Below are 23,381 nucleotides of genomic sequence, written 5' to 3'. Positions count from 1 at the left end.
TAGATAGACAGACTTAGGGCCACACTGTCACCCTGTGAGCAAGAACTAGGAAACGAATACCGACAGAAATCACCAGGTTTGTTAGAGTCACCTGAGGAGAAGGTGACCCCTCCCTTCGGGGACTCCCTCTTCATTCCACTCTCCCAATCCGTATCTTAAGTCCCCTTCCTATTCTATAGCTCCGTAACTGTTAAAGACAGATCAAGCGCATGGCTGGGCTCCCCCATGGGAGCCCATGGAGAGTAAGGCGACTCTCTGGTTCCCATGAGGCTCTGTGATACAGTTCACCGATCTGGTAAAATCTGGTAACGGGATGGTTGTGTGGGTGGGGCTTGCCCTGCAGCTTTGCAACCTTGGGGAAGGGTGGGAGCATGCAGAGATTAGAGGGAGGGGAAGCACAACAGTGGATGACACCCTGGGGGAGCTTGGGGCTTCTGGGAGGATTAGCTCTGCAGGAGGTCGGAAGGGGTAGCTGCATGGGGGTGAGGCAAAGTGTGTGTGTGAATGGCCAGTGTGGTTGATGGGTGGGTGGATGGGCAGATGAGGGGGATGTGGTAGGACTGGGGAGTAGGAATGAGGTGGTGGTGGGGTGAACAGGAGGGATGGGTGCGTGGATGAATGAACAAGTGAGTGAGTTGAAGGGAGTTAGATGGAAGGCTGGAATGGACAGACAGTGTGGTTAGGTGGGGAGATGGTCAGGAGGGGACGGCAGGAGGTGAGTAGATGGGGTGAAGGACTGGCAATGAGAAGGTAGTAGGCTGATAGATGAACAGGAGAATGGGTGAGAAGGTCATAGATGGGCCTGTGTCCAGACCCCAAAGGCCCACACTGGCCACGGATGGATTGACACCTGAATTCTGTCTCAGGTAGACATCATTTCTAGGACCTCCGGACCACAGGTTGGCGGTGTTTGTCTCTGACCTGGGTGCCTCACATCGTGCTTGGTGGATGGGTGGATGGACAGGTAGGTAGGTGGGACAGGTGGACAGGGTAGGCCCCACTCAAGCAGAGGGCAGCACTGCAAATGAAGGGTGACCTTCATCCCTCTGGTGTCTATGTTCCGTCTTCCCCATGACAGTCTTAAGTGTGTGGTAGGACTGGATTTGTATGGTGAAAAGAACAGCTAAAGCTGAAGCTGGGGGGACAAGAGGCGAGAGCAGCAGGAGTTGGCTGTGGGAGCTCAGTGGGCAGCTGCCTGAGCTGCTGCACTGAGGTGGCCATGTGGTAGCATGGCCAAGGAAGCATCCACAAAGACTGGTCTTCTTCCGGTGCCACCCTTGTAGATCAGGTGAGAAGGGGTGTGGTCAATATAAAGGGAGCTAGGCCATTGTAAAGCGGGAGGGGTAGCTAGAAAAGGAGGCAGGACTGAGGAAGATGGGATGAGGTCACTGTCAAGGGTGCCACTGATCACCAGAGGCATCTTCAGATGTCTCTACCAGTGGCAGGACCCCCTCCGTGTGTCCCAGACCAGACTGCAGGTCTGGGCTGTTCAGGATGGTGGAATGTTAGTTAGGGTCCAGAGGAGAGTTCAAGGACAGGGCTCCAGACCCTTTGTTGTTCAGAGCTGGGCTTGAGTTGCTAGAAGAAGCCGATGGGAGAGAAAGCAGCAGCAAGGATGGCTTGGGACCACAGCCAGGCTCTGCCTGTGTTTGCTCTATGCTGGGGTTGCAGCTGTTTTGGTCTGTGGTGCTGCTATGCCGAGGGTCAGAACTAGAGACGCACTCTCACTTGGCCCAGCTGTCACTAGGGTTATCCTGCTTAGCTTCTGCCTCAGTGTCATCCTGACCACTCTCCACGGGTTCTGCCTCCCCCTACACCTCCATCACCTGGGTCCCCAGCAGCTGTTTAATGCCAAGTGTGGGTTCAGGCATGGAGTACTCTGAGTTCTTTTAGACCTTTCGTCTTAGTGCCTTGTAGCCGTGTGGTACCTGGGCAGACGGGTGATATGAAAACCCTTTCCGTTCCATTCTGAGGCAAGTGGTTCTAATTCCAGGTCCCCATACCGTTCCCCAGAGTTCTTTCTTCTTCATACTCAGACTCAAAAGCCCTCTGTGACTGCCTCAGTCACCCGTGCAGGCTGCTTGAGCTGATAAGAGAACTGGAAGTCTGCAGATGCCTACCTTGGGAAACCCTGGAGGGAACTGATTTAGAATTTAGCTCAGGCTGAAGGCATGGTCCCGTCTCCAGACTCTAAAGGCTCACAGTGGCCATGGACAGATTGAAACCTGAATTCTGTGTCAGGCAGACATCATTTCTAGGACATCCGGACCCCAGGTTGGCGGTGTTCCTCTCCAACCCTGGTGCATTTCCTGTGGCAGTGGTCCCATGGCAGTAATGATGTTGTGCCAAGAGGTGAGGGTGGTCTGAGGCCACATGCAACCTGTTGCTAAGGAGAGGTGCAGGCCAGCACAAGGTATGTGGGGCTGTATGTGTACTCTGGTTAGTTCAGAGCCTGGACAAAGTTGATGTCCCAGAGTGTAAGTGCACTTGAGGTCAGCAGGACAAAAGAGCGAAAAGTCAGGCAGCAAACATGTTGATGGGGGTTTGGGAAAGCAGAACAGTAGAGTTACAAGACACAGACAGGGTGTTGCCTAGCTTGACCTTTCTCTCCAGCCCCAGGGTGGCCCACCCCACTGGTCTGCCTTCAGCTCCTGTGATGGGAAGCCACCCAACTGTTCCTGGTGCTGACTCAGAGGCCCCAGCAGTCTTCCATGCTCAGGCTTTCCTGGGTTATGAAGGACTCTGCAAAGATTCTCTGAAACCAGAGTCTGTCTTATGGGGACCCTTTGTCATTCAAAGCTGGGTCTGGGCTTCTAGGAAGAAGCCGGTGGGAGAGAAAGAAGCAGCAAGGCTGGCTTCGGACCTCAGCTAGGCTCTGCCCGTGTCTGGTGCTACGCTGGGGATGTGGCTATTTTGGTCTGTGATGCTGCCATGCCAAGGGTCAGAATTAAGGACCATGGTGCCATCTGCCTTCTGCTTGGGGACAGCGATGAAGAAGTCTCTCCCAATTTCCTTATCAGCAAGGCCACATCCTAAAACACAAAGCAAACACGGATCTGAACAAGGGGTGTCAGGGGAACTTCTCAGATATATTTCCTTCCCTTTCATGTTCAGAAGCCCGCACTTTGCTCTAAGCAGCAGTGGTGACAAGTAATTGGCTGGTTAATCCCATCTGGAAGCTCATTCCAGAGGTGGAGGGAACCCAAAGAATCATGGGAGCTATTCCTTAGTCTCTGAAGCACTGAGCACCCAGCAGGCATCTGGGGGGAATAATCAGTTTTGCGTGGGATGGTAGTGGGGTACTCTGCTACAGACCCCGTCAGGTCCTTCCGGATGCCCAGCACCCTGCTGATCTGTGGAAATGGTTTTTCTCTCCAGCCCAGGAAGCTGGGAGTTGGATGAGCTGTTGGCCTCCCACAGTCCTTGGCAAGTGTTACGTGGGCTGTGTGAGGTGACTCACCTTTTCTTTGGCACAGCCACGTTCCCATATGTTAAATCTGTCTGGAATCTTCAAGGCTTCTTTTTCCTTTTCCTTCTTTTCTTTCTTTCTTTCTTTCTTTCTTTCTTTCTTTCTTTCTTTCTTTCTTCCTTCCTTCCTTTCTTTTTCTTTCTTTCTTTCTTTCTTTCTTTCTTTCTTTCTTTCTTTCTTTCTTTCTTTCCTTTCTTTCTTTTTTCTTTTCTCCTTCCTTCCTTCCTTCCTTCCTTCCTTCCTTCCTTCCTTCCCTCCCTCTCTCTCTCTTTTTCTTTCTTTTAGCAACTTGATTTTCCCAGCCAAAGATCTGAGCTTGGGACAGGGTCTAAGGAACAGCTGGGCAGGGAATTCCCGGCCAGGCCTGTGACCTTGGCCCCAGACTCAAGCTAGCCCTTCTACCTCTTCCTTATGGACCACACACACTCGGCCTTTTTGCACACTGGCCTGCTGTGCTTTTTCTTTGAAGGATGATTTGACTCTGGTGTCTGGGAGTGGAAAGGGCAGAAGTAAGCCACCCGGGAGAAGACAGTCTTTCAACCACCTCTCTGGAGCCTGTGCCTCTTGTAGCATGGTGGGGCTGGAGCTGGTTTGCCTAAAATACTTCTAAGGGACCTGGGTGACACAGAGATGTACCTCTTAGACACTTCTGTGACATTTGGGCCCAGAGGAGATATCAAACCCAGGGCTCCTGTTCTGGTAGAGAAGCCCCTCTCATCTGGTTCACCTGTCACCGGGGTTGTCCATCTAACTCTAGTTCAGTGTCATGCTGACCACCCTCCACGGGCTCTGCCTCCCCGTACATCTCCATCACTGAGTCCCCAACAGCTGTTTAATGCCAAGTGTGGGTTCAGGCATGGAGTACTCTGAGTTCTTTTAGACCTTTCGCCTTAGTGCCTTGTAGCCGTGTGGTACCTGGGCAGACGGGTGATATGAAAACCCTTTCCGTTCCATTCTGAGGCAAGTGGTTCTAATTCCAGGTCCCCATACCGTTCCCCAGAGTTCTTTCTTCTTCATACTCAGACTCAAAAGCCCTCTGTGACTGCCTCAGTCACCCGTGCAGGCTGCTTGAGCTGATAAGAGAACTGGAAGTCTGCAGGTGCCTACCTTGGGAAACCCTGGGGGGACCTGATTTAGAATTTAGCTCAGGCTGGTTGCTTTGCTGCTCCAGCTTTGTCATAGGCACCCTGGATGTTCAGGATGTGAGAGGTCTTGGGGGGGAGGAAGTATATGTATATGAATATGTGTATATATATATATATTTTTTTTTAAATGGGGTTGAACGGATGGCCCCACGGTTTAGAGTGTGTGCTGTTCTTGCAGAAGACCCAAGTTTACTTTCCAGCACCCATTTCAGGTGGCTCACAGCCACCTGTAATTAGCTCCAGGGGAATCCAGTGGCCACTTCTGATCTCTGGGGACACTGTATGCACATGCCTGGATACACAGATATACATACATGTGAAAGTTAAAAAAGTCTTTTAAAATTTAATTAATTAGAACACTTTAAAATGTGTGTGTATGGATGCAGGCATGTGAGTGCCCCTGGCATGTGTGTGAAGGTCAGAGGCAGCTTCCAGGAGTCAGATCATGCCTTCTACCTTGCTGCAGAAGGCTCACTTTTCTTTTAAGGCTATTTAGCATACCCAGGCTAGCTGGCCCACTTTTCTTCCCTCATCTTGCCATCGGGGCCCTGGGATTACTTACGTGCACCATCCCATTTGGTTTTTTATTTGGGTTTAGGGATTGAACTCAAGACATCAGGTCCTGCACGGCAAGTGCTTTTACCAATTGAGCCATCATCTTAGCCCCTGTGGGGAATTCTGTCCTCACTCCAGGACATATGCTTGGCCTTGCCTGCTGTGTCACAGATACATTCCATTTCCTTTCGTTTCAGATGCATAAGCAGTACGCCGATGCCACCAATGAGAGCAACCGCTTCTTCCTGTATTGTGCCTTCCTTAACTTCAGGTACTGTCAGTGTGGGGGCTACCTGGTGGATGAAAGGGGGGAGAAGGGGGAGGTGAGAAGACAACAAGGTACCCACCCCACCCCAGTCTCCCATCACACAGGGCAGGGGCAGGGTCATCTGTTTAGGGAGCCACTTGTTTGCATGAACATGCATGAGGCAGGAAGGACCTCACTGGGTGTGCCTGGAGCTCGAATGGATTTAACAGCTTTTCAAAGTCCTTAGGCGCAGTCCTTCGTGGGCACTGTGAGGCCACATGGGAATACTGCCCCTCTGCCTTCTATCTGAGGGTCTTGAGGGAGGGCCAGGACTTGGGGCTTTGGGAAACAGCATTCACTGCCTAGCATATCAAAATCTTTGTATTGGGGCCAGCGAGAAGGCTTGGTGGGTAAAGGTATCCATCACCAAGTCTCATTGTCCAACTTTGAGCCCCAGAAAACCCACAGAGTGGAAGGAAAGAACAGACTCCTACAACCTCCACATATACATTCCAGCATGCACACACACACACACACACACACACACACTAACTGCCAAATAAGTAAACAAATAAATAAAGGCAATAAAAACATCTCTCTATTTGATGTTTAGTGTTGGGGTTAATGTCCAGAAACGGTTTCCAGAAACACAAACAGCGCAGTTACCAGAGACCCAAATAGCCCGATTCAGTCACAGTTGACAGGCTTAGGTCTGTCATTTGCCAAAAGAAGAAGTAAAAATGGCCAGTGGATCCCAGAAAACAAAGCAAAGCAGATCAATATCCCAATTCTCAGGAAAATACAAACAGATCATGGCCAGACAGCTCTCCATCGAAGTGGGAAAAGCAGTTATAAACACGATGAGATTGGTGGGTGGGACTCTCAGGGCTGATGGGCATAGTGCAAAAAGCGAAGGTCAGAGTCGGTGATGAGCTCAAACTGAGCAAGAATGAATTACAGCAACTCCCGAAGGCTGATGGGAACGAGGCTAGACAGAAAGAGCACAGTGAAAAACATTTAAGCCAGACTACCGGCAACAGAGTGGCTGCTGAGAGCCCACACCCAAGTCAGTGTTCCAGAAGCCATAGTGAAGCCATTCACCAGGTGAAAGCCATCAGAGGGGAACCTGTACCCACGAGTTCCTTATAAACATACCTCCATCACTTCATCCAAGAAAACAGCCACCCGCAGCCTGGGGAAACACCTCACGGACACCTAACACAACATGGAGGATCAAGAGAGTGTCAAGAGAGTGTCTGGGCCCAAGCTCATTTTCTATGACCTTCAGAAAGGACCAGGTGACAAGCAGGGCTGGCTCTAGAAATTATAAATCAGAGGAGGATTTGTTGGTCTTGATAGCAAACTGCCATGAAAAGATGTTAGTAGAGTTCAACGGAATTCTGGGAAAGCCAGAAGGATGAACCAGTGTTCAGGGTGCCATGGTCACAGCCCTGGAACGCAGGCTGGCAGCTGGCTGGGGTACAGGCATTGAATACATTAGTGGAATCTTCCCACAGATTCCAATAACACTAGAAGGAGATTGTAACAGCCACTGTGATGCTGGGTGCCCAGCGGTCGGGACTCTTGTCTGGAGGATAATTACAAGTCGAGTAACTCTGGCCTCTTCTCATTTCTGCAAAAGAGCAAGCCTGAGAGGGAATTCTTGTGTCGCTGACCTTTTTTTGACCGCCACAGTTCAGTCAGCCACAAGAAGAAAGAAGATTTATGAGTTTCTTTTTGGCGCAGGAGAGATGGCTCAGTCCATTAAATATTTGCCATGCTAGCATAAGGATTTGAGTTTGATTCTCCTGAACCCATGTAAAAAACTAGACATGGGGCAATGTGATTGTAGAACTAGTTATGGGAATCAGAGAGAGGAGGATGCACGGGGGCTGGCTGGCAGCCAGTCTAGCCTAATTGGGGAGCTCCAGGCCAATGGGAGCCCCTGTTAAAAAATAAAAGGTGGATGATACCTGAGGAAGGGCACCTAAGGCTGACCTCTGGCCTCCTCACATGCAGGTATGTGTCTGTACAACACACACACACACACACACGGATTTCTTATCAGTCCTTGTTACCAAATGAGCTATTTGACTCAGAAAAAAAAAAAAAAAAAAAAAAAAAGACAGCATTCAGGTTAGATTCCTGTTGCTGTGACAAAACACTGACCAAAAGCAACACGGGGCTTCACTTGGCTTACATGTTAGAGTCCATCATGGAGGGAAGCCAAGATTAGGAACTGAAGCAGGCACTATGGAGGAGCACCACTTACTCCCCGTGGCTTGCTCAGCTACTTTATACCTGACTAGGGGATGGTACCACCCACAGTGGGACTGGCCCTCCGACATCAATTAGTAATAAGGGAATGCCTCACAAATGTGGCCACAGGCCAATCTGACGGAGGCAGTTCTTCAGCTGAGGTCCCCTCTTCCCAGATGCCTCTGGGTTGTGTCAGGCTGACAGCCGAAACTAAGTACAACAGTGAGCAATGCTGGCCAGGCTGTGGAGAAAAGGGGGAGTGTGGGTTAGCACAGCCATTGTGGAAACCAGTATGAAGGTTCCTCATGAAAAGAAGCCAGACCCACTGCTGGCACACTTCCAAAGGAAGTGGACTCAGTATGTCAGAGAGAATGCTCTCTTAGCCCTGCACACAGTAGCCGAGATATGGTATCAACCTACGTTGGTACATACGCATCACAGCCGGATTTTCTTTAGTCCCAACTCCAGACAGCCACACCACAGGCATCCAGCTGGATTCAAATGGTTACTTATTAAATATTCAGGAAAATCCAGCTAGATACCATAAGTCTCTTAGTTTTGATAAGTGAACACAGCTGTGGAATCACCTGACCGAGATCCAGGCTAATGCCATCATCTTCAAAGGCAACCTCCCCCACCCCCAGCCCCCCGTGCACCTGGAGGTCAAAGGCCTCTGGGGAGTCAGTTCTCTCTTTCTTCTATGTGAGTCCTGGGGATGGATCCGGCTTGACAGCCTTTACCTGATGAGCCATCTCTCACCAGCCATTTTAGTCATTTTGAAGGGAGCTGCTTAATTTCCAAACAGTTGGAAAATTTCTAGAGACCTTTCTGCTCTTGATTTATAATTAAATATTTTATGATCTAAAACAATACTTTCTACAGCTACAGCCTCAGTTTTTTTTTTTTGTTTTTTTTTTTTTTAATGTGCTTAAGATTGTTTATACAACCCAGAATACAGTGCTCTTGGGGAACAATGCTTGTGTGGTGGGAGTTCTATAAATGTCAACGAGGCCACATTAAGTGGCAGCCATGCACACGTCTCCTGGAACCCTGCTACTTGTCCTGTCAACTTGCCGTGTCAATCACACTCACCCCTCATCGCCCAGGGGTTTTGTGGTAGATATTCAGCCAACCGTGAACCTGAAATGTTCGAGTAGGAGGGAATTACGCCTGTAATGAGCATGCGCACGCAGACTTCTTTCCTGTCGACATTCCGTCCACAATCTGTCCACACGCCACTCATCGCATTCAGTATTACCCGTCATCTGGAGATGATGTCTGAAGGGGCTCTGTGCAAGCTCTGGACCACTTTAAATATCCTATGGAGTTTAGTGTCTGTGGTGTGTGTGTGTGTGTGTGTGGGTGTGGGTGTGTATCCTGAAAGTAATTCCAAGAGTGAGAAGAAGCTGGGCTCTGCGTCACAAGCCAGTAAGACAGGAAGATAGCAAGATCAAAGCCAGCCAAGGCTACAGAGTGAGTTCAAGGCTAGCCCAGGCAGCTCAGGGAGACCCTGTCTCAGAATAAAAAGTGAAAAGGGAGATGGGGGCGTGGCCTGGCGGTAGAGAACCTGCAGGGTGTGCATGAGTCCCTGGGTTCTGTCTGAGAGCTAGAGTGAACAAGGCCTAAAAAGGGGGTCGTCAAGTGAGAGGAGGTGTGTGGACGCTCCACTGTGATGGTGGCCTGGGATAACTGCTCGTGTCTTGTTACATCCTTCTTCGCCCCGGAAGATGGATGCTATTCTTATGTCCACACCTTGTCATTTAGATGCAACTCCTCTGCCCCTTTTAAATTAGTTTTTTAAAATTATGTTTAATTAGGTGTATGGATGTGTATCTGCGGGTGTGTGTACACAAGAGCAGCTGCCCACAGAAGCCAGAGATACTGATCTCCTGGAGCAGGAGCTAGAGGAGGTTGTGAGATTCCCCATGTGGGTTCTGGTAACAAAACTGGGGTGCTCTGGAAGAGCAGTAAGCTATGTCCCCAGGTTCTCCTCTACCCTTTGGATTAGAATCTTTTGGTTCTGTGTCTTCATCCATTCTTTGTCTTTCACCCTATTTTACTTTAAGTCCATCTTTCATTTGCTTGTTCAGACAATGTACACTTCATGCCCTTGTTGACACAACTGGGTAAGAGTCCATATCTTCCTTGACATCTTCTCATTTGCTCTGTGTGTGTGTGTGTGTGTGTGTTTGTCTCTGTGTGTCTGCCTGTCTCTGTGTGTGTCTACAGGTGTCTCTGAGTGTGTGTGTGTTTCTGTTTCTCACAGTATTGTTTTCTGACTTCATTTGGATCCTGAGGGTTCTTTCTCACTGTTCTATTATTCCCGCTTCTCATTTTTAATGTGTAGCTGTTAGTCTTCTTTTTTCTGTAGTGATTGCCCTATGCTCACAGCATGTTCAGTTCATCAGTGTCCACCTGCAACAGATACCATATCTCCTTAAAAGCATTCTAAGATGTAATTAATACATCTGGTTCCTCCTGCCCGTTGCTTGTAAGGATGTCACTGTCTTCAGTAGATCTCTACAGGCCTTTTGTTTCTGTCCCAGACAATTAGCTATCTTGTAGAGCAGTTACAGACAAGGCCAGGGCCACGCACAGCTACACTTATCTCATCTCCAGCTGTTTTTATGTCTTTATGCAGAGCCACGTTTCCATCTGGTGTAATGTTCCTTTAACCTTTCTTATACTGTAAGCCTGCAGAAGTAAATTCAGTTATTGTTCATCTGAGCACAAGTTCTCTCTCTCTGTCTCTCTTTCTGTCTGTCTGTCTTTGTCACTCTCTGAGAGGGTTTCTCTTTGTAGCCCTAGCTGTCTTGGACTCTCTGAGACTGGGCTAGCCTCAAATTCACAGAGATCTGCCTGCCTCTGCCTCCATTTCTTTCATTTTTGAAAGGTACTTTCACTGGGCTTAGGGTTCTGGGCCTCTCTTTCTAACTTTGTTTTTATTCTTTAAAAAAAAAAAAAAGATTTCTATGCAAACACGTGTAAATTAGGTGTACTTGCAAGTGCTGTGGACTGTGTGTGGAGTGACCAGAAAGTCAACCTGAAGCTCAATTCTGCTCTCCCATCCCATCCCATGTGCCTCTGAGATGGACTGAACTCACGTCCTCAGGCCTGACAGGAGAGGCTTTTACTGGCTGAGCAGCCATCTTGCCAAGGGACACAGATCACTTTCTGGAAAAGATTAATACACTAAGAAATTCTGAAATTACTTTCTTGTTAATATTTATGCATGCATATGTTGTTTATTTATTTACTTTTGTGGGACTGAGGGCGGGACCCAGAGCTGTTTATGCTTGGCAGTGCTCTGCCACCGAACTGCATCCTCACCCCACCCTCCAATATATTCACATTTCTCTTTTTTGTTTGTTTGAGGCGGGTCTCAATTTAGAGGCCAGCTTAAAATTCACTGTGCAACCTAGGCCAACTTTAAACTCACAGCCAAGCTCCTGCCTCAGCCTCCCCAGTGTTAAGATTACAGGTGTGCACCACCACATCTCACCTTCAAAATACTATTCTTTTTATTTTTAAAGGCAAAACATTGTTTTTAAAAGCAAACACCTTTTTACTTTTTTACATGTTATCTTGAGTTCGTGCATGTTTTGAAGTAATTTATGTATCACATACATTTACACTCATAGGAAACACAGGAAAGTGTTTAGTCTGACATTTTTCTGCATCATTCCACAGCAGTTTCTTCTGGTTCTGCCTCTATTGATACCTCTTTCTTTGACTGTATTTATATACATCACGTTGTATTTATGTACCCGAGTGACCGTATTTCTGCCTGGACGTGAGCGTCCTGGGTCACAGGCTGTGCATATTTTTGATGCTATCTGACGCTGCTCAGCTGTCTTCTGTGCAGATTTATTTGGGCACAGCTGGGAAGCTGCCTTCTTGTCCCCACCGCCTCCCTTGGGAGCAGATTTCCATTCCATACGGAGTGACACCACTCAGAATTCAGCTCCCCTGGCCAATAGGGAAGAGTCGCACCTTCAGGGTTCTGTTTTGGAGCTTGACCTTCAAGGTTTGTCCGCACACCCTTCGCTGGAGCCGAAGGGCAGGTCCACTCCTCCTGACTGTGTCCAGCCCTGTTAATCCTCAGGGTAACCTCAAATTGGAAACGTGGCATCCTTGCATTAGGTAGGCATACAACGTCTCTGTAAAACACAATCACCTTTGTGGCTATCCCTCCCCAGGTCCTGGGAAAGTTAGATCCAAATGTGGGGTGGGGAAGGGGCACCCAACGTCTTTGTATTCTGTAGCTCTTGATGGGGTCTGGTTCCCCTACACATGATTCCATTGGTCCAGGCTTTGCTTCCTGCTGGGTGCTTCTGACCTCCCAGGAGGTGGCTCATTCATCAGGAAAACCACCCAGAAAGCCCACTGTTGCCTGCATTTCACTTACTAGGTGCGGTGCCCACAGCATGGCCCCTTTGCCACACTCTCAGCAGCCTCCCTTGCCCACTGCAGGGATACTATTGCAATGGCTACAGAATATAATACTGTTATAGCTGGGTAGCTCGTCTCTGGATATTGTCAGGGGTGCAAGATGGTGGTCTAGGTTACCTCCCTCCAGTCATCCCCACCCCCCACAGGGTAGAAATGGGAACTACAGCAGAACACAAACCAGAGACCGGCAGAGCCTTACGGCTCCTTCAGCTCTGTAGACTGGGCCTCATTTCTCAAGTTTTGCTGACAGAGATACAAAGATGGTATTTGAAAGGACAGAGAAGTGCGTGGAAGAAAACGACACTGGCCGACACACTCGCTGCGAAGCTTAACCAGCTGGCATCAGAGCATTTTGGCCCTGTGTGCCACTGTGAGGAATCATGGCTATAGCGGCAATTAGAGATGAGAACATTACAGAAAAGCAAACACTCCATTTGACACAGCCTCCTCCCCTGACCACCTCCCCCAGATTTTGGGGGCCACCGAGAAGGGGGTTGTCGGTTTCCTCAGTGGTTTGTATTCATTATGTGTGCATTCATGGGAACCACGTGGGTAGTCTTTGCCTCTTGCAGACCGTTATGATGCCATGTGTTGTGTGTGTGTGTATTATATGTAATGATACACATTGGCAGAGGCTGATTTTTAAAATAAATTTATGACAGTGGTAGTGGGGGGGGTGGAGAGGTGGCTCAGAAGTAAAGAGCACGTTCTGATTTTGCAGAGGGCCTGAGTTCCATTCCCAGCCCCACACAGTGGCTCCCAACCACCTGTAAGCACAGCTGCAGGAGCCCGGATGCCCTCTTCTGGCCTCTGCAGACACCTGTATCCATATGCAGATATTCCTACCCCCCACCAGGCACACAAAATAGGATAAAAATAAAATCTTTCAGATAAAAATTTAAGTGAAAACAGTGTATGCATGCGTATAGTGTGTGCACGTGAATTTGTGGTGGGGGGGCACATGCCCATGTACATGCCATGGTTGGAAGAGAGCATGGTGTGTCCTGTCCTTCTCTGCCTTTATCTCCTGGAGTCAGGGTCTGTCCTTGAATCTTGAGCTTGCACTCTTGTGGGCCGCACTGGCAACCCACAGTCCCTAGCAGTCCCTTTGCCTCCACTTGCCCGTAGCACTGTGTTTCAGGAACACTTAGGACGGTACCCAGCTTCTTACGTGGGAGCTGGGAGCCTAAGGCAGGTCTTCAGAGTTGCACAGAAAGTAACGCTAACCACGGAGACATCTTTCCAGCCCAGAGGTTTTTTAACGTGTTATGCAAGAGTTTCACATTAACACATATCACGTGATAGCGTATTTGTGTGCACTGCATTCTGGTCATGTTTTTCTTGTTTATTTGCACACCTTGTATTTTACATGTCTGTCCCCCAGACGCGTGCTTAAGAACTATAATTCCTTCTCTCCGGTCGCTCCTGATTCCCTGAGTATTCGGTCTCCCACGCTGGACTCTGGACCACACACATTTCTTCCCAGGCTGGGAGGGGTCCAGGTGCTTTCCCAGGGGACCAAGCCTCTCTGTGTCCCAGAGGAGATCACTCCCCAGTTTTAACACCCAAGGATGACTTGTGCCCTGATATTAGGGTTAGCCAGTGAGTTGTTGAGCCCGTGGGGCTGTGGGGTGCCATTTTTTCCACTGATCATGCCTGTTCATTGTGTCCTCAGCTCCGGGGAAGGTGTCTGGTCGAGCCAGGGCTGTGCACTCACAGAAGGAAACCTCAACTATTCAGTGTGCCACTGCACACATCTCACCAACTTTGCTATCCTCATGCAAGTGGTCCCGCTGCAGGTGAGTGCTACATAGACAGCTACTGTCCTCAGATCATAGCAGCCATCAATCGCCTCCCCTAAACAGATCTCGACTATCTACAAAGTTGTCTCATATCTGGGGGATGGCTGCACACATTGCTAACATCTTTGAAGGGCAAGCTGGGGAGTATGACTTGAGATGGTTCACATAGAAATCTACGCTAGGTAAGGGAGCATAAAGGGACATAGGACACAGACCACAGGCCTGGAGGTGAGATCAGCAGGAAGCTGTGAGCTGCCCTGGGAAGATGCTCGAGAGTTGCAGGGAATGAACCAATGGCTTTTGACAAGCACACACCAAGAGCCAGCAGAGAAGGTACCTTGGCCAATGGTGTTGTCATTGGAGGTAACTTCTTGGTGGGCAGTTGAGCGAGTGAGCATCCAAGGTGCTAGCTGGGAACCTGAGCATCACAAAGGCCACTCAGAGAGATGGCGAAGGTGCACTCCATGTCTCATTGAGGAACATTTCAAATGACACCAGGGGAGATCTTCCTCCTCTGGGTCCTCCACATGCTGGATCACTGAACTGAGGGATATTCTGTTTTTCCTTTGGTCTACCCGGGAGGGTCTGCTGGGCAGTACAACGAGGTACATACTCTCCAGAGAGCAGCCACTCATGCCTGGCATTTGTCCCAATAGAGGTCCAATCTACAAAGTAAAAAAAAAAAAAAAAAAAAAAAAAAAAAAAAAAGAAATAAAAAACAGAAGAAGGAAATCCAGATTCATTTATAACATAAATCTGTCACCAGTCAGTATTGGTGACACCAAATTTAGACAGCCTGTGGGTGTCTTCGTGGGAGAAAATCACATCTATTCATTGCTGGGAAAGGTTGATTTGAAAATGGTTTAAAATTATCCCTGTTTAAAAGGAACAGTCTCATGAACATTAACGAAATTAAGGTAGATCTCTGAAGTGAGGCTAAGCCCGGGGCACACTTATAGAATTTATAAGGTGGTATGAATGACCTCATCTCCCTGACAGCTGGCCAGATTCTTCCTGGACCCCTACATTTGCCCTCATGGTCTTTGAGTTTGTGGTTTAAGCCTGCCCTTGGGCATTCCTGCTCTTTTGTGTTCCCATCTCTTTTACTCTTTGAGATCCCTCCTGGCCTTCTCCACTCCTGGTTTCTTCCGTGGGGCTCACTTTTGGAGGCTTCTCTCTTCCTGGTTGAGTGAATGGGGCCTGTCCGTACAATCTCAACAGACAGTGAGGCACGCCTGAGTAGCAACTTTGACTGGTAGACCAAGGCCAGGTGGGATGTTCTAGGATGATGCCCCAAGAGACCCCAGGATGATTCCCTGGGAGACTCTAGGATGATGTCCCAGGAGAGCCTAGGATGTGGTTTAAGGTTGGTCTTGGCCACACAGCAGGTTCCGTTCATAACCATGAATTTTAAATGTGGAAAGGCTTGCTTAGACACCTTATCTGAAAGTCTCAATTTCTGTTGTTTTTAAAAAGATAAAACAGGGCTAGGAAGATGAGTTAGTGATTAAGCACTTGCAAGCATGAGGACCAGAGTTTGTTTCCCAGAAGCACACAGAAATGTGACGTGGGGGTGGCAGCCCACCTGTAATTCAGATATTGGAAGGTGGATATCCAGAGTGAGATGGCTAGCTAGACTAGCCGTAGGGGAGGGCTCTGGGTTTTATTGACAAACCCTGCCTCGATGAATAAGGTGGGAGAGGGATAGAGGATGATTTCTGACATCATTCTCATGCCTCCACATGCCTGTGCACACATGCCCAAAAACCATGTATACACAGCACATGTGTGTACAGATGCACATAAAAATTTAGCTAATTAAATTTAATTAAAAAGCAGAAGGCCCAGCCATAACGAGCTGGATTTGACCAGAAACAATATTGGAGGGAATGGAGATGACCTGGCCCCTTCAGGAAAAGGGCTCATGGGCCCAGATCACTCTTATCATCATCATCTTCCCTGAGCAGGAACCTCAGCTGACCTCCTGCAGTCTTTCCAGGCACTTCAAGGGCATTGGGTTTGTGGTCGCTGACTCAGAGGGATACAGTCCTGAAGCCAAATGCTAGGGTTTTTGTTTTGTTTTTCTTTTTTTCTAAATCTGGCCATGGTGGGAAAGAAAGGGCCCGATGCCATTCCAAGGCTGGCGTTGGGTGTGTTGTGTGTGGGAGCTGTCATGGAAGCCCTTTCTCCTACTCACTGCTATTATACCCTCTGTGGCCTGGATCCAAGACAGTAACAGGTACAGCCCTGAAGGGGGCTTGTGTATAGGTGGGAAAGCGAGGAGCAAGGAGGCTGGTGGAATTGCTGCGGGAGCTGTTTTTGTGGTCCCAGGAGAATGGCATAGCCAGGGCCACAAAGGGTTGGAGTAGGTGGCGACTGGGCATAGACTGGCTCCTGCAGGCCGTTTGGCCTACGAATGTCAGACAACCTTCAGTAAATACCTGTAGTGCTCAACCCTCTCCATGCAACTGAGCCAGGTACTGGGACACACAGGGTTCTTCCCTTCCGGGTGTTGTGTGGGCCTGCTAAGCCTTGGCTCTACCATCTGTGGCACAGGTTGGAGCTAGCTCCCGGAGGCCCATGGCACATATCAGCAAGGGAAGGAGTGGACACCATTTAGCCCGAGAACCCGGCCTCAGCACCTCACCCCGAGTCCCTGTCCCGGAGCTTTGAGTATGAAGGCCTTAGGGATGTTCTGGTTGTAAGGGCTCATGTCAGATTGGGGCAGAGAGAGGAGGGTGAGGGGGCAGGCCTAGCCAGTCCCTCTGGGGCTATGGACATCTTACATTTAAATGTCAGCGTTGGAGGTGGCTCCGTGAACAAAGCATTTACCATACAATTGGGGACTAGAGTTTGGGTCCCTCGCCACCCATGGAAAGGCTGAATGGGCATGGGGGATCCCTGGCACAAGCTGGCTAAGTCAGGCTAACCCAACTGGCTCCGGTTTCAGCAAGAGACCTTGCCCTGGTAATAAAGGGAAAGTGACCGAGGAAGATACTGGATGTCATCGTCACCTGTGGAAGGGCTAGAGGCCTCAGAGCAGGGTCTCCCTGTCCTGTCCCCTCCCATTGACTCCCCCTTCAAGTTCACTCCTGGTCCCCCTCCTGTCTCCTTTTGTCTCCTTCTCTCCCCGTGGCAGCCTCCCTGTCGGTTGCTCCTGCCAGGCAGGCATCTTTTCTTTCAGGCTCTAGGGAGGCCCCTGGGCCACCTGAGCCATGGAAGTGAGCCTAGGAGGTAACGTCAGAGGTAACGGTGCAAACTGCTCCTAGGAAGGTCAGAAAGGGAAGGAGAGAGAGAGAGAGAGAGAGAGAGAGAGAGAGAGAGAGAGAGAGAGAGAGAGAGAGAGAGAGGAGGGAATCTGGGACAGAGGAAATGAAAGGAAAAGGTTCAAAGGCTGTCAGGTAACCTCTGGGGAACCCCACCATGGCTCCTCACTCTGGGGTCCATCTTATGATTCCCCAACATCAGCCCCTCCAGCCAGACCCACTTGGAATAGACACCAATGTTGCCTATCTTATTCTAGAATCTGCTTTAAGCATCAGCTGCCCTGAAGCTGTGTAGGGGAGGGAGTGGGCAGGAGCTCTCTGTGGAGGGAGGCTATCTGACTCCTCTAGGGGTCCTATCAGGACAAGGCTGCCTTTAGACTTGAGGGATCTCGTTCTGTGGGGCAGGGGTAGGTTTGGTGGTTAGGTGCAGGTTCGGGACAGATGAGGCGGGGGTGGGGGGGAGTCTCCATCTTAGAGTGTCCGAAAACGAAGCAACGGGCTGAGGATGGCCAGCACGGGCAGCTCTGGCTGGAAGGTTGAAGTGTACTGCAGCCTGGATTCTGGCTCCTTATGGACAGGGAGCCCCAGAGGAATCCAAGGACCATATGGAAGAGGCATAGGAAGTGAAGGAATTCTTCATGGATTCTGTAGAGATTATACACACAGGACAGAGAACAAACCAACATCCCCACCTCCCACCCTTCTCCTGCCTCCTGGGTCCTGCACGCACGCAGGCAGGCGTTTCCATCATCACTGACATGCCTTCTGAGCCTGCAACAAGCCCCTCTTTGTTCTCTGAACAAAGGGTGAAGATTGCTCCCTTCTTACAAATGAATCTGCATATCCTGGATTCTCTAACTGGGTGCATACAAACTGGTCAAGTTCATGTGATCCACGCTGTGTCACCCCAGGATTCTGACCCTCATGGGGGCACACTTCAGTGGCCATTTCAGACAAGGGAGAGATGCCACACACCCCTTCACACATCACCCCCCTTGACTGCCGTGGGCTAAGTCCTCTGCTGGACCTGAAGCCCAGGAGGTTCAATGTTAAAACCCACCCCACTGTTTCCAGGTGTCTGGCCATGCCTCTGAGACGAGCTGAGGAACAGGGAGACCTTTGCCAGCAGTTACAGCTGCCCCCAGAACTTTGGGGTCAGCACCTGCCAGCCCAAAGAGAGGGTCCTTATCTCCTGGTGGCTGGTGTTTGTACAGGAGTCATTTCTGAGAACCTGTCATGTCTTGCCCTGGGTCTTTGGTTCTTGGGGTGCCCTCCTCCATCCTTGCCTGGCTTTGCATCACAAGCTGACCTTAGTTCCAGACAGCCAGTGCAGATGATGAGGAAAGAGCCCAGTAGGTTTTTTGTTTTTTTTTTTTTTTTTTTTCCTCTGTGGGCTACAGGTGGGTCTTGGGAGAGTGCCTGTGTCCTGCTGTGGCTCTGGCTCCCATGGGGCCTCCAGGTCCCACCCTATAGCCAGGGAGGCAGCTCCCTGTTGTGATTGGCATCTTAGTCACTTCATCAGCCCCGAGGAGCCTCTTGGCTTTTGATGAAAATCCTGAATTTTGTTCACTGTGAAGGGCAGGTATGCTTTGTTTTCCTGGTAAGCCAGGTGGCTGATGGGAAGCAGAGATGTGCCTGGGTTCTGGTGGGAAGTGTCTGAGTCCCGGAGTCCTTAGTTGAGTCTCTTATGAGGTGATCTGAGTTGGAGAGGGCCTAGTCTCCATGTCTGATTAACCCCACAAGAGGTAAGGGACTCTCCATCCTGCCACAGCAGCTCCGTGGCTCATGCCCACCTGTGCCTGCTCTGTGTATACATCTGATGGGACAAAGAATGCCGACAGCCTATGCTCAGCCCCAGCAAGGCTCCTGCCTGTGGTCAGCAAATGCTAGAGCTGATTAAGACGAGGGATAGTCGCCAAGCTAGAGCTGCCCAGTGAACCGTGGTCTCTCTCAAGGCCTGGCTGCACCTGGACCCTGTCCAGAGCCAGAGAGCTGCATGAAGGAAATTTGGCCTCCACCAGAGCTGATACATCATCCCTTAGAGCTGAAGACAGGAGGGAACCAGCCTCAACAGAACAAGGATGTGTACCAGATACTGGGGCACGGATAGAACAGCCAAGTACAGGATGCTGGGCTCTGGTGGGACGCGTACTGTTTACAGATGTCTTGTTTTACCATGAGGGATGGTCTGTCACAGCAGATGTCAGTCTAGGTACCTGGGTATCCATTTAAGAGAAGGTCCCAAGGACTTGTGTATGCCTACCATGAAGGGGAGCACATGAGTGACTGTCGGTTTGGGGACTGGTGATGCTCTTATACTGAAGACTGGAGAGGGCACTGATCTTCTAGGGCTCAGTATAGTCTGTCACCCAACATGTTTGTGTGATCTCTCTAGCTTGAGTCCTTTATGTCTGTGAACCCCCTGGCTGTCCCCCACCCCCACAAGCTCTAGCTGTTACTTTCTGCATTTCATAGCCCGAAGAGGCATATGTCTCTGGGCACCCTAGGTCACCCATTCAGACATGGCTGAATGGACTTGAGCTGGGAGTGTGGTGGTGAAACAGGTCGGGTCGCTTACGTGGGAAAGCCAGGGGATATGGTGTAGCAACCTGGAGCATGGCAACCGCCAACCCTGAAGTCCAGTTTGGTGTCACCCTCTGCCTGTGAGGCAGGTATTAGGAGTCGGCATCACAGGGTCAGCACTGTGGCATCAGCTGTGTGTCCACTAGGGCACCCTCCCAGCCATGGGATGGGGGCGAAGGCCAGCCTCCCACACCTCCTTCTGTTCCCACAGCTCACACAGGGACACCAGGTGGCGCTGTCGTCCATCAGTTACGTTGGCTGCTCTCTGTCAGTTCTCTGCCTGGCTGCTACGCTGGTCACCTTTGCAGTACTGTCGTGAGTCACCCGCTCCTTGAGTCCCAGGGAGGTCTAGCAATTTACTGGAAATGTCTATGCATCCTGTCACCCTAGCCATACCTCTCTCTGGATCTAAAGACCCTGCGGGAGCATCCCAGTCCTGCAAGTGGGGGTACAAGATGTGACTGTTCTCCAGTGACTTTCACTTTGATGTCTGAGGTGCAGGGAAGATAGAGAGAAATATCAGGGCCTGTAGAGTGGGGTCATCAGGTTTTAGACATGCCAGAAGGGTCTGGAAAGCCCCACCTCAACACTTGAGGAGTTCTGGGGTGATCTGAGCCAGGGAAGAGTTAGCACAGGCATCCTTGACTGTGCCCTCATCAGGCAGTTATGATGCCTGGTTTTGAGGACACATCAGGCATAAATACCTTTGGATGGGGCCTATCAATAACCAGGAAAGCCAGAGAATAAATAGGTGCTTTCTTGAGCAGTCTGTCATGCACAAGGAGATGGTGCAGAGGTGAGCATCTTGGCATGGGAGACCAGGAAACTCTCCATGTTGGTTGCCATCCAGGCTTATAGACAGGGCCCTGCCAGGAATGACTGTAAAGGACTGGCAGGTCCTGAAGCCACCCTCCTGTATCCAAGTGGCCCCTACCTCCCTGCTGCCCCAGATAATGTCCGTGATGTCAGGGGGCGCATCTTCTGCACGTTCTAATTCAGAATTCCAATTAGTATCCTCCACCCCCTTACCCACCGGCCCCCTGGGTGGAAGGTGAGAAACAGAAGAGGGCCCAGGGAAGTCAAAAGAGCCCTCGAAATGCCAGGAAGGGCTCAGGCTGGGCAGGGCGGTTGGGGCTTTAAAGGGAGCTGGCACGCTAACTAAAGGTGATAGGGAGCTGCTGAGGGTTCAATCGGGGAACGACAGCATGGGTTGGGAGGCAGGTAGGATCTGTAAAGATAGCCATGGTTCCTCAAAGAGAAGTAGCTAAGGGACCAGAATGGGGACAGGATGTCGAGGCTGAACTGGACTCACGCTCGCCTCTCTGTCTTCAGTTCCGTCAGCACCATTCGGAACCAGCGTTACCACATCCACGCCAACCTGTCCTTCGCTGTCCTGGTGGCCCAGGTCCTGCTGCTCATCAGCTTCCGTGTGGAGCCCGGCACGGTGAGTAGGTGCCGATCCTCACCCTGCAGATGTCCCTCTGTGTCCAGGAGAGACAGGGGTGGAGATTTGTTGGCGTCCTTTCCTTGTGTCACAGTGCTGGGAGTGGGCGTGGGTGGGGGATGGCAGAGTTGCAGGCTGTAGAAGAACTTTGGACTGAGAAATGGAGCCTTGGCTCCCAGGATGAAAAATGAGGTCATGTGGTTAGAGGTGCCCAGGAAATAAATAAGAGTTAGCAAGAATTCACCACGGCCACTGTGCACCCCTTGGTCTCACCCGCGTCTTTGCTTGGCTCCCAGGTTCCGTGCCAGGTTCTGGCTGTCCTGCTACACTACTTCTTTCTGAGTGCCTTTGCCTGGATGCTGGTGGAGGGACTGCATCTCTACAGCATGGTGATAAAGGTCTTCGGGTCAGAGGACAGCAAGCACCTCTACTATTATGGGATAGGCTGGGGTATGTAGTAGGGGTGGGGCAGAGGGCAGGGATAGGCTGGGGTATGTGGTAAGGTTGGGGCAGAGGGCAGAAGTAGAGCCAATTAAGATCGATTGGGAGGGATGAGGTGGGCCAGCGAGAGGTGGGGCAGATGTGATGGCGTGGGTCTTGGTGGCAGCAAAGTAGAGTAGGTGAGTTTGGGAGAGATGAGATGGGGTCTGATGGAGCTTGAATGGGTTCAGGTGGAGATGAGATGGATTCAGGTGATGATAGGGATGGGATCAGGTGGAGACGGGATGGGTTCAGGTGGAGACGGGATAGGGTGATCAGGCTGTGGTGTGTCATTGGCGAGTCTGGGAATGGTCAGTGTGATTTCACTTTTGAACATATCAAGTTGGTCTCATGCCATATCAGTGTCCCATGGTCTTGGGAAGAATGTGTGCTCTGCTGGTGGATGGTGTGTTCTCTCGGCGTCAGGCCTAGCTAGTTCAAGGTGACATTCAAGTTCTCTGTGTTGGCCTAGATCTTTCCTGTATTTGCTCTGCCCATTATTTGAAGTAAGGTATTGACGTCACCTGGTCAGTTCCTGCCTCTTCCTCTTTGCCTTCTTTTGAATTAAGTGGGTATTTTCTTGTGCAGCACTTTAATTCTCTTAATGAGTTTTCACTGTATTTTCTGGGTTGTTTTCTTAGTGGTTGCTCCTGTGCTTACTGTACGCATTTCAGCATATTAAAATCTATTTTATGTTCTTACTAAATTACAGTGCAACACGGAAACGTTGCTTTTAAGTGGTTCTATTACTTTATTCCTCTTTCTGAGGTTATTGCTACACATATCACATCCACGTGGGGGGCCACAGGCTACAGTATTACTTTTTCAACCCACCTTTCTAAAAAAAGCCCGAGGGGGTGTGTATCTGCAGAGTCTCTCTCATTATCCGTCAGACACACCTTGTCTGGTCCTCTGTGTTTGTCCCTGTGGGTCTGAATTGCCACCCAGCCTTGTCACCATGGTCCCACACATCCTCGTCACTCTCCCTTTCCTGTGTGCCTCAGAAGCTTATTACATTTCTATTTGTTATGGGGCTAATAATGCAGCTCTATAAATGTCATTTGATATTATTGCTTTTTAACTCAATTGAGAGAGAGAGAGAAAAGAGGGGGCATTCAACTCTACCGCTGCTTATAATTGCATAATTTATCGGTGTTGCGTGTGTAGATCCGGGTTTCTGTGTGTCTATGCATCTCTGTGTGTGTATTTCTGTATGTGTGTGTGGGCGTGTCTCTGTGGTTTTGTATGTGTGCGTACATGTGTCTTTGTGCCTGCCCTGATGTGCATGTCTGTGCGTGTCCTTGCTATTGGTGCCCCTAGCTTTCGCCCTGGGGCGTTCTCTGCCATTTCTGTGTCGGGTGAAGCTGGCCTTCTGACCACATACTCAGTCGGTTGTTCACCCAGCAATGCCTCCCTGCTTCATTTCTGAGGGGCTTCATTTCTGCTGGACTCTGAGGCATTTCCTAGGGGTACTCTGTGTCCCCTTATTACCTCTGTGTCCACGGTTGACCCCAAAGTCTGTCAGGTCCTGGAGGGAAGGGCTGCTCTCCTCCCGTTATTCAGCATTTTCGCTTCCTTTGAGGCTTTGCACTCAGTCATGTCCAGCTGCCTCCCTCCTGCATTCCCTGGCATTCTTCCTAGCCCTCATCAACTGGTGAAGCAGCCGTGGTGTCTTCAGA

At 50.0% G+C, this 23,381-nt stretch overlaps 1 protein-coding gene and 1 long non-coding RNA gene across 4 annotated transcripts in view; one reads left to right on the top strand and one right to left on the bottom strand.

Moving 5' to 3' along the window:
• Adgrd1 (adhesion G protein-coupled receptor D1) overlaps nt 1–23,381 on the top strand; it is a 112,938-nt gene that overhangs the window by 67,749 nt on the left and 21,808 nt on the right. For all 3 annotated transcript variants that reach the window (XM_021639838.2, XM_021639841.2, XM_021639840.2), the window contains 5 exons: nt 5,367–5,440; nt 13,803–13,926; nt 19,990–20,093; nt 21,111–21,222; nt 21,519–21,672. In XM_021639838.2, coding sequence (XP_021495513.2) covers nt 5,367–5,440; nt 13,803–13,926; nt 19,990–20,093; nt 21,111–21,222; nt 21,519–21,672 — 568 coding nt within the window. The remainder of the gene's footprint in view (nt 1–5,366; nt 5,441–13,802; nt 13,927–19,989; nt 20,094–21,110; nt 21,223–21,518; nt 21,673–23,381) is intronic.
• On the bottom strand, nt 13,920–21,597 carry LOC132653675 (uncharacterized). Its single transcript, XR_009591461.1, has 3 exons — nt 21,496–21,597; nt 21,091–21,259; nt 13,920–14,594 (listed from the first exon to the last, which is right to left on the bottom strand). It is a non-coding gene; the product is annotated as an uncharacterized LOC132653675 (long non-coding RNA).

The sequence above is a fragment of the Meriones unguiculatus genome, chromosome 4, assembly GCF_030254825.1.
Source record: "Meriones unguiculatus strain TT.TT164.6M chromosome 4, Bangor_MerUng_6.1, whole genome shotgun sequence".
Lineage (NCBI taxonomy): Eukaryota > Metazoa > Chordata > Mammalia > Rodentia > Muridae > Meriones > Meriones unguiculatus.
Note: the sequence above shows the minus strand (reverse complement) of the source record. Positions and strands in the feature narration are given on the sequence as shown.